The sequence below is a fragment of the Branchiostoma belcheri genome, unplaced genomic scaffold (genome assembly GCF_001625305.1).
Source record: "Branchiostoma belcheri isolate BF01 breed outbred unplaced genomic scaffold, Haploidv18h27 scaffold129, whole genome shotgun sequence".
Taxonomy (NCBI): Eukaryota; Metazoa; Chordata; class Leptocardii; order Amphioxiformes; family Branchiostomatidae; genus Branchiostoma; species Branchiostoma belcheri.
Genome location: NW_017802702.1, coordinates 490,367 through 501,638, shown reverse-complemented (window position 1 = coordinate 501,638; position 11,272 = coordinate 490,367). Strand labels below are relative to the sequence as shown.

Here is an 11,272-nt window from a genome sequence, read left to right as displayed (position 1 = left end):
TTATATATATTTGGATGTACGGATCGATCTTGTACTTATACCAACACCGGTGACGTCATAAAATGACGTCATGCATATTTTTTTTCATGATAAAGCCTAAAATACATTGTAAACATACTAAAGACCTTCATTTAAACCTTTTTTGGAAAAAGAAATGGAAGTATTGATGAAATTTTAATGAAAATAACCTGTATATACCTGTTCTAATGATATGGTCCGCCATCTTGGATTTTGGCCAATGACGTCATCAAATTAGCATAAATTATGCATATTTAATGATAAAATTTACATAAAATTATATGGGATGTTATTAATATTAGAAACCATGAGTAACTTGACATAAAACCCATAAAATTCTTGTTGAAACAAAAAGTACTAAATTTAGCAAAAAATGCCTGTCAGAAACCCGTTGCCATGGCAACACAAAAAAATTTTATCTTATTCCAATGATATAGAATTGTTGCCAACAATATTCTAGGAAAAGTCACCAAGTTTGGCCGTTCTACGGCTAGCCGTTCAGACGCTAGGTGACATCAAAGTTGCCGCGTGCACTTTTAGCCCCCCCCCGGTCTAGGTAGGGTTAAAACTTGAAGAAAGATTGAAAAATGTTTGCTGTATTTGCTTATACTCTGTTAGTCCCATGAATTGTGCTGTGGCACTTTACTTCTAAGTTACCATCAGTACCATTTAGTAATCTTGAAGTAGTACCTGAATTATGTGTTTTGATGACTAAAATACCTGTTGCTTTGTTTCATGTTGACAGTTATCTATCATAATGCACTGTGCTGTTTAATGTTTTGGTTTGGTTTATGTACAATGTTCATGAACTTGAATCAACTGTTACTTTATTTATTTATCATTTGTACATTGGTGAAGGTCACTAATACATATCCAGGTAAACAACTCACAGATGCCACTCTTCTTCAGCATCATCAAGAACTAAGAGAACTACAGTTTTTTTTTTACAAATGCTCATATCTAAGTGTCACTCAAAATGTCCAGAAGAAATCTCTGTAATCTATCCAGTAGTTAAGAGATTGAATTGTCAAATGTACTACGATTTGTACAGTTCCGAGTCATCATCGCGGATCTGCTGGGGATCAGTGACGTAGACTTTGTACACCAGACGTGGATTCGGGTCGTGCCGATGCCCTTGGTGACGACCTTGGGCCCATCCCTGGTCACTCAGCACACCTCCGATGACTTCTGGGTGAGCGCTGAGGCATCGTGGGATCCGGAGGGTCTGGTCTCCTCATCAGATCTCAACATCACCTGGACTTGTGACGGCTGTAAGTTGATACCAAATACATGTATTACAGGATCGAATCTCACTGGTATGGACATAGTGAGGGTAATACATTGGTGCTTTTATATGCTTTATATATTATATATTATATTTATTGTTTAGAAGTTTTACTTCAGTGCAACTGTAACAAATAATGTTATGTGGCGACAGTTTTGCCCATACAACCTTGCAAGGTTGCTTCAAAATATCATGTTAAACATGGAATTTTTTATATGCCATGGGTTAAGGTCCGGACTTACGAGTCCGGAACTGAACCTAAACCTCAGGACCTGAACCTAAATGTGGGTTTAGGTACACAGCACTAATTACAGCTAAATTGAAAGGCTAAAAGTTACAGACATCTAACCAGCGTTCCCGCCAGCCCGTGTCATGAGTGCGTTCAAATATTTTTGGCCGGGGGGGGGGCGAGCGCCACAGGCGCTGGCAATGTAGGGGGGTCCGGGGGCATGCTCCCCGGGAAATTTTGGATTTTTAAACCTCAAATAACACCATTTCCGTTATTTTGAGAGGCAAAATGACAGTGGTTTTCGGCCTCTCCTATTACTGACGCCGCCGTATTATCGATACGACCGCACTGTCCCCTAAACTTGTTTACTTCTGGGATACGTATTCTAGTCCAATGTTTTCAGCTACATGGCTACCGGCTGAGCTTGGGACGTCTTATATCGTGGGAAATAATATTAAAACTTTGAAAGGTCACGTCTTTGGTTTTCTACATTACGTATTTTGGGTCAATACGTTAGGCCAACGTCATATATGAAAAAAAGGCAGGGATATATTATGTTCATTTTGGTCTGCAATTTCCGTGCCATAATTATGTACATTGAAAACGTTTTTAGGTCTATACGTCAATTTTTATGTCATTGATACATTACATATGCCAGGTCAAACGGCAATCATTCCGTCCAAACTAACATTATTCACTGTTTCCATTTTACATCAAAATTACAATTGTCTACATAGTGCTTCAAACACAAGTGCATGTAGTTGAAATAATAACCTTATTCGTTCTGGAATAGGTTGCCTAAATGGGTACGTTTTCCATCAACATAGTCTTCGATGCTTTAAGGCCTTCAACGACAGGACAACCTACAACGGTGCAGTCAGTAGGTGTTCTTTAGACGGGGGAACCCTTGCCATGCCCCGCGACAGCACAACCAACGAGTTCCTTATCGATCTAAAAAATGGCGTCGACAATAACGCTTGGTACCGTTTTGGACTCACTGATGTCCACCAGGAGGGAGTTTGGATGTGGGACGATGGCGTTCCTCTGGGCGACTTCAGAGCTTGGGGTCCAGGAGAACCCAACAGCGCAGGTGACGAGGACTGTGCCGAGTACTGGCCCCACTTGAACACATGGAACGATATACCATGTACCTTTGCTGACAGGAAGTTCATCTGCCAACTCTCTCAATTAGGTAAGTTTAAAAACATGCACATCTCCGTTTGCACTTTTAATTTTTTTTAAATAGAAGAGTTGCTTCGCACATTGCTATACATTGTGCCCATTTTCTTCTCACCTTTTTTAATCAGCATAACTTGTTGGAGATGTTGGATCAAAGACAAATATCAAAGTTGTTTCTGTCCTCCTGATGGCTGCCCTTTGTTCTTCCGGTTTCTGTATCTTTGTCCTGGACATTCTAGGTTTTTGGGAGTGACATTGTTCCTTATTTAAAAAAAAGTGCCATAAAGCCCAGGTCACTTCGGAGAGAAAAGGCAATCCATTAGTTAGTTCAGTACGATGTCTGTTTCCAAATTCGGTTAATGGCGCGCATTTCATACAGCGTAGGATGTTGGTATTTCAATCTTAACATTCATGAAAAATTAAAGCTGTTGTTTTTGCATGGGGTGTTTGTGTGCACGTGTGCACTCTATGTACCTAAGACGCGCTGACTTTCCCCAAGCAAAGACCTCATTTTAATATCATAATGACATTTAAAAAGATTCTCTATTGACACAACAAAAACATACAGGGACTTTTGTATGGTCTTCTACAACTGAAGATCTAACAAAGTATGGATAACGTCAAACTATTTACAGAATACATGTAAGCGGCCAATACATTACGTACAGAATATATGTAAGTTGTATCAATAAAGGTTTAATTATTCTCTAACATGTAGTCTCTAAGATTGAAACATTCTTTAATATATTTCTCCATTTGAACTCTGCATTGGTTATGTCCCCTCAGAAAGTAATTGAATTTGTCTATAGGATCTAACGTATTGAAATCAATTGAACAAGTGAAAAAAGGAAACAGCATTAGGCACCTATCATTGTAGAGTGTAAAATATATTCTAAAATGGTGTTCATTTTTAATCATTTCCACCAAAATTAACAGAATCATTGGTCATTTCTGGTATCTACCCATTTCTTTGTTCAATTTATGACAAGTTATTATTATTTTTGTGATCGCTTTGCGGATATCTAGATTGTGTATACTTGAGAGGTATTGCTTTTGTCCATAGTTTTCCTTTGACCCTAAACAGTAAACCTGTGGTCCGCGCGGACCCCAGCACTATATATTCTGTAATAGTTTTTTTTTTTAATTTCAGATAATTGTCACCCAAAAAGTTGTCTCTCAGTACAGTGCAGAAAACTCTGTGCAGAAATTCTTGTGGGGTCCGCGCGGACTCCGGCCAGCTTTCGATCGTAATGGATACACTGGCGTTCTTATACATTACTTTATTTCCGTTTTCATATGTTTTTGCAGTCATCTTATGGCAACCAAATTTTTAGAGAATGATGTACTAATAGAATTAAATTCTAAAAACTTGGTGTAATTTTGACGTCATATTACGTCAGAGCTAATAATAGTAGTAGTAGTAGTAGTAGTAAGCCTTTATTTAAACTCGAAAGCTTGTTCGGTACAATACATATGACCGCTTTTCAACAAGGTCGAAGGTGAGGGCGGGGTCATGGATTACAAATCAAACCAAAATATAATACAAAATGAAAACAAAATGCAAAACAAAGTATAATACAAAAATAAATAGTAAATCATCAGTCCGTTATCAATCCAAGTTCGTTATCAGTCTTCTAAATGTTCCCAATGACTGGGCTGCACGTACATGTGGTGGCAAGGAGTTCCACACAGTCGCCCCCGAGTACCTCAGTGACCGCCTGTACACTTCCAGTTGGGGCCTCGGTATGATGAGGTTGTCCAATGTGCTCTGTCTGGTGGATCTGGAGGCTTCATCTCTATACCGGATGAACACCCCTCGCATGTGTGGTGGTAAAGAATTGTCAAAGGCCCTATACACTAGCATGGCTTTATGTTGACAATGTAGAGTTCTCAAGGACTTCCATCCCAGACAAGAGAGAGGACTTCCCGTGATGATGTTCTGTACGGAGCTTTCAAGATCAATTCCTATTCGGTTCTGCATTCTTTGCATCTTATCATATTGTACCGAAATGGCACCATCCCAGACAGTACAGGCATAAGTGAAGTTAAGTGAATATGGTCCGCCATCTTGGATTTTGACCAATGACGTCATCAAATTAGCATATATTATGAATATTAAAGTTTGAACGGCTAGCGCTAGAACGGCCAAACTTGGTGACTTTTCCTAGAATATTGTTGGCAACGATTCTCTATCATTGGAATAAGATAATAACTTTGTTACGGTAAATTTATGAACAAAGTACCCACATTTTCAACTTTTAAAATACAAAAAGTGTCTCAGGCCGTCGCCAAAGTCGGGGTGCCTACTTTATTTGAGGTTTTCCCCTCCCCATGACGTGTGCCGAGCTCATCACCGGACCTGGATTACAGATTACAGGGGCGGGGAGGACTCGAAGTACAGATCGCAAAAGTAGGCTTACTGCTTCTTCAACCTGGGTTGTTTTTGTAAGATTCCACCAAGTTGGTGGCACAGGTCATTTCACTCTTGGATTTTTTTTGGATGCACTCAGCTGGACAGAGTGCGTCTTTTTTCCAAAATAGTGCTTCCAAAAGACGCAAGGACGCATGCCTGGCGGGAACACTGCGTCTAACACTTGATCTTTATCACACCCAGACGCTTGCAGAAATCGTCTCAGATACAGTGCAAATCAGACAGCAGGAACTACCTTCAACTTCACAGCCCAGGCTTCCTCCCCAGGCAGACCATCAGTCCAAGCATCCCAGGTTGTGGTTTTCCAGGACAACAGGGCTTGTGTGTTGGCCATACGGTGAGAACCTGGTCAGCGTATCACTGCATAAACCCGCATATACATGTACATGTCACAGTATGGATGAATTGCCACAGCACTGACTAGAATTTCTTTGAATCTGCTCGTTCTGCTTAGGGAAGGGGAAGTAAATATCTTGGGGGTCCAGATAAATGAGGTCAATGCCCTTGATCAGATGGCTGTCACCATCACGATGGTAGTTTTGTAGCAAGTGACATGAAAGCTAGAAGGGGCCTGGTCACTATCGAAGTTTTGCTCCTAGAATATTTTGCAATCATGATGAATGTACTTACCTTAGATGTAAGTGCCCTGTAGTGTCCCAAACCGTGCCTTGTCCCAAACCGTACCTGGGGCAAATCTACATTCTGGGAAATGTGGGGAATATTAAATTGGCGTGGCCTAAAGATTGAATTAAAGAATTAATGTTTTTGTAACGGTTTTCCAAACGACCCCAGCAATAACACTATAGCCGTTGGGGGTCAACTACTCGAAAGGCTATAAAATTTTAATCTAACATCTGAATTTCAAACCCAAAAATTTTATTTTATTTTCAGTAGAAAATTTTCAGTCCTTTACCCACAAGCGAACGGATGGGGCAGGTCCTGGAGACAGCCCTGGTCCTGATACATTTTACCTTTAAAATTCAATTTGTTATTATATTAATACCATTATTTTAGTCGGATCACTTCAGCCATAATATTCAGACAAAAAGAGAGACAGAGAATCCTACCTATACACCAATCCAATTTTTTTGCAGCACTAACATCAGAAACACAATTCATATTATCATATATTATAATATTTTCGTACTTTAACTGAATCTTGAAAGAAAGACTAACAAATGCTACATGTAGCAAGGGCACAATGTACATTATGCTAGGATTTCATCATAACTGTGTTTGCTAGACCTAAAAATTGACTTTACTGTCATCAAGCATAAATAGACTGCGTTTATCAACTCACTATGTGAACGGCTCTTATCTACCTAGTTTAATTTGAAGTCAGCCTAAATTTAATGTTATCACTAACTGCAGCTGCATCAACAATTGTGATTGGTCAAACACAAATTCATCAGAGGAACTCCAGCTGGAGGCTGTTCCAGGTAGTGATGACACCCCCTGGTATGAGTGGACAGTGGTGGAGCATCCCTGGGGCTTTGGAGGATTCCAGATAAGCGTTAGTGAACCAGAAGTAGTCATTGCAAACAACACATTCAATGTGAGTTTTCAGTTGTCAGTATCTTTTTTGGTCAATTAGACTTCAACTTGCTGCCTATGTATGCAGTTTGCAAAAAAAAATAACTGCTTTGTCTACAGTAATTTCATCAAGACACTCATAAGATGCATGAAAGTCTTAGGATAATCCCCTTAGACTTTTCTCCTTGTAGCATGCTTATGGTTTGGAATTTTTTGCTCGTTAACTACTTAATTCACAGCCTAGCTGGCTGACCAATCCTCAGAGGCTAACTAAGCTGACACAATGCCCAGATTGGCTAAATGATGTATTTGATATAATGAAACTTAGTGAACTCTGACCTCCAGTCCTCCAATTTACTGACTTAATTGCTGTGACATTGGAACGTTTTGACAACTTTGATGTATTGGACTGTTGTCCACCTTTTACTGTTTGACTATATGTAACCATGTCTTGTCCTGTGTAAATGTATGCTGGGCATTGGGAAAACAGCTCTTACAGCTGAATGTGCTACCCAACGGTTTTATGCTGAATCATGACACGAATAAATAAATAAATTTATTAATATGCAATTTTACTTTCTGAGTCTGCATTTCACAATCTTTAATATGTATTGATGTACTGATTATAATTCTGAATTGCAGGTGGAAGGAACGTACACTCTCCGCGTGGTCAACTACAACGGGGTCTGCCTTGACGGCCTGGCCGTGTCTGAGTGGACGTTCACAGTTTGGGGCCTGGAGCCCCCAGCCTTGCAGAACAAGAACCTGTCCACTCCCTGTGTGATAGAACGTGCAGGGGCAGGCGGATGTGTCTGCTGTGGAGGTCAGTTCGCACTGCTCCATAATATGAGCCAATTTGATTCAGCATTAATTGCAGCCAGCTGCTTTAATACATCGCTATAGCGTTGTCAGAAAATTATATGTGAAATATTGCTCCTAATATTTACTTTTTGTTGATATGCATAACTTTAGAGATTGGCAATGCCTGAGTGGCGGACAGGGTACTGTTAACAGTTACCTAAAAACATTGTGGAAAAAATTCAAATTTTCCACATGAATTTGCATGTGTGCCTTATAATCTAATGAACTTAGAATGGCTCCACAAAGGCAGAGTGACCTGGCCAAGATTGTCATCATGATGATATTATTACTTTAACAGCTCTTAAACATGCCACCCCAATAATAACAAATTATTATTAGCACTGAGCATTGAGTCAACCACTATCAGGGTTGAGCTGGCATGTGACTTCAGATCTGTATACCTCTGTCATCAAACAAAACAATCATGTTCATTTGGCACCATAAAACATCAAAAGGACTGTCAATGAATGATACCAAATAAACCAAACTGTACATGTTTTTTTTTCATTAGACCAAATATAATAAACTTTCAATCCTTGCCAATAGTTTTTATTGCCTGCCTTGGTTTCTGTCGCTGCAGACTTCATAGATAGCCCTGGGTACAGTTATGTCACCTACAAGTTTCGACGCCATACGTCTGTGAATGTAGAGAGGGGCTGGGTTGGTTTCCAACAGGATGAACCACTGCAGACACCCCTCCCATTGACACCTTTTTCCACCCAGGTGAAGAGGTGACATCATTTGTTTACAAGACAGCATGACATACATTGACAAAAATAAATATCGCTTAAAAACTGATTTTCAAAGATGTTGGACACAAACACTAACAGATAACGCAGACTGATAATCAATTTGCAGTTGTGGACATTAAAGATACTTTATACGAAGCCTCAATGCCCTCGTCTGTCCAAAAATTCATTATAATAGGGCTTAATGCATTAAAATGTACTTTATGGCATTCTGAGAAAACCTTTTTGTCGCAAACAATTTTTTTTTCTATCAGCAGAGTAGACATATGTGCAGCAAGTTCTCGTGCCTTAGCTGTGACATATGTGATAAAGTTTCCGAATGCAATATGTATCTCGGCAATGTCTGGCTGTTGCATGATAAATGTTGTTACTGCAAGCAGTACTGTAAATCAACATGTATGTCTGTCTGTTTTTAAATACTAATTGCTATTACTCAAATACTAACTCTGAATCTTTGACACTCTCTTGAAGGTTCCATGGTACTGCCCAAGCATCTTCCCCCCACAGGGCTTCATCATGGAGGTGGAAGTTATGACAGTAGATGGGAGGGTTACAGTACTCAACGTCACGGAAGACACAGAGGTAAGTCTTACCTGGAAAGTACACCTGTGTTGCTAAAAGTATTTCTGAAACAGTTTTTTAACAAACGAAATTGGACTTTTATCCAAATTTTTGAAAGTTCAACTCCAGTCATTGTTTGCGTGAAGTCACAGAAGTTGTGGATTGCTAATTAGTTTTATTGATAATGTCTGGGCTGGAGTTGAGCAGTCAAAAATTTAGGTCAGTCCAATTTTTGGTATTGAAGTTCAAACCTGAAGGAACTGTTTTTTCTTCTGTTCTGTGTATAACATTGTGTGCTGTCAATGGCTTAATGGTTGGGTTTACTAAGTGCTTGACAGAATGTACTGCGTCTGCCCGAAACCCAGAACTTTTCACAATTTTAATTGATTGTTGGGTCATTGTTGCATTAGTATTTTTCCTGTTGCATACAATCCTTTTTGCATTACAAAATTTATAAAGGAAAGTTGGGAGTTTGTCCCTTAATGCTCGATTACATTAAAACCTTAAACGAGATGCTTTGCCAAAGTGTTAGTCACAATACATTATGGGTGTGCCAACGTATATTGTCTACCAACGTCGCAATAATTATGAATATAAAAAATTAATGTTTTTCTGTTCCACAGGAGATTCTGGATGTGGAAGTCCTGTTACAGTTACAGATTGAAGAGGTCAACGATGTCATTGACTTTTCCTCCCTCCTAGTTATGAACACTGCCCAACCGGAGAAACGCAACTCCACAAATACAGTAGGACAACTTTTTAAATACCTGGCTTGATCTTTTGTAAGAAGTTGAGATAAGGGAATACGATGTACATGATGTAATGAAATAAATTTTCCAAAGAGCGTTCTTTTGTTAATTCGGTTTGACGTTCTTGGAATATTTTATAGTTTCAGTTTCGTTACTGTGGAATTCGTACAGGGGCAGAATATAGGCAGTGCTTTTTTGTGTTCAAAAGTAAGGCCTGTAGATTAGCATAACCTTTGGCTTCTCTTGCATGCATTGCTATAACTCAATTATATTTCCTGATTGACATGTAATTTTCTAAGTATGAATAAAAGAACAAATAGAAAAGTTAAATGTGATCCTAAGAAATTATCAGCTTGTAGCTCTTATATACACATTATTGTTAAGGTCAAGTATAAGTAAATGTTTTCTTTCTTGCCTTAGCTGCAGATTGCGAGAGGTATAGAACTGTCAGCAGAGACCATAAAAATGTTGGTAGAGAATGACACAGACCGTACTATCGCTGTGAAAGACATCAAAATAGCGTCTGCCAACATCTTCACAGGTACGTAAAAAAACTGTCCCTGAACTTACATTCACACTGACTATCCAACTAGTGACTTCACATTGGTCCTGTCCCTGATGCTGAACTTACACTGACTATCCTCCTAGTGACTTCACACTAGTCCTGTCCCTGGTGCTGAACTTTCATTCACACTGACAATCCTCCCAGTGACTTCACACTGGTCCTGTCCCTGGTGCTGAACTTACATTCACACTGACTATCCTCCTAGTGACTTCACACTGGTCCTGTCCCTGAACTTCCATTCACTTACACAGACTATCCTCCTAGTGACTTCACACTGGTCCTGTCCCTGGTGCTGAACTTACATTCACACTGACTATCCTCCTAGTGACATCACACTGGTCCTGTCCCTGGTGCTGAACTTCTATTCACACTGACTATCCTCCTAGTGACTTCACACTGGTCCTGTCCCTGGTGCTGAACTTACATTCACACTGACTATCCTCCTAGTGACTTCACACTGGTCCTGTCCCTGAATTTTCATTCACACTGACTATCCTCCCAGTGACTTCACACTGGTCCTGTCCCTGGTGCTGATTACATTCACACTGACTATCCTCCTAGTGATTTCACACTGGTCCTGTCCCTGAACTTCCATTCACACTGACTATCCTCCTAGTGACTTCACACTGGTCCTGTCCCTGGTGCTGAACTTACATTCACACTGACTATCCTCCTAGTGATTTCACACTGGTCCTGTCCCTGAACTTACATTCACACTGACTATCCACCTAGTGACTTCACACTGGTCCTGTCCCTGGTGCTGAACTTACATTCACACTGACTATCCTCCTAGTGACTTTACACTGGTCCTGTCCCTGAACTTACATTCACACTGACTATCCTCCTAGTGACTTCACACTGGTCCTGTCCCTGAACTTACATTCACACCGACTATCCTCCTAGTGACTTCACACTGGTCCTGTCCCTGGTGCTGAACTTCCATTCACACCGACTATCCTCCTAGTGACTTCACACTGGTCCTGTCCCTGAACTTACATTCACACTGACTATCCTCCTAGTGACTTCAAACTGGTCCTGTCCCTGATGCTGAACATTCATTTACACAGACTATCCTCCTAGTGACTTCACACTGGTCCCGTCACGGATGCTAA

At 40.1% G+C, this 11,272-nt stretch overlaps 1 protein-coding gene across 1 annotated transcript in view; it reads left to right on the top strand.

The window, feature by feature from the left end:
• Positions 1-11,272, top strand: part of LOC109463609 (polycystic kidney disease protein 1-like 2) — a 36,258-nt gene that overhangs the window by 1,778 nt on the left and 23,208 nt on the right. Inside the window, exons 3-11 of the mRNA XM_019760462.1 lie at positions 1,070-1,289; positions 2,326-2,724; positions 5,326-5,479; positions 6,514-6,697; positions 7,318-7,498; positions 8,117-8,259; positions 8,757-8,867; positions 9,470-9,592; positions 10,016-10,136. Of these exons, the coding sequence (XP_019616021.1) occupies positions 1,070-1,289; positions 2,326-2,724; positions 5,326-5,479; positions 6,514-6,697; positions 7,318-7,498; positions 8,117-8,259; positions 8,757-8,867; positions 9,470-9,592; positions 10,016-10,136 (1,636 nt within the window). The remainder of the gene's footprint in view (positions 1-1,069; positions 1,290-2,325; positions 2,725-5,325; positions 5,480-6,513; positions 6,698-7,317; positions 7,499-8,116; positions 8,260-8,756; positions 8,868-9,469; positions 9,593-10,015; positions 10,137-11,272) is intronic.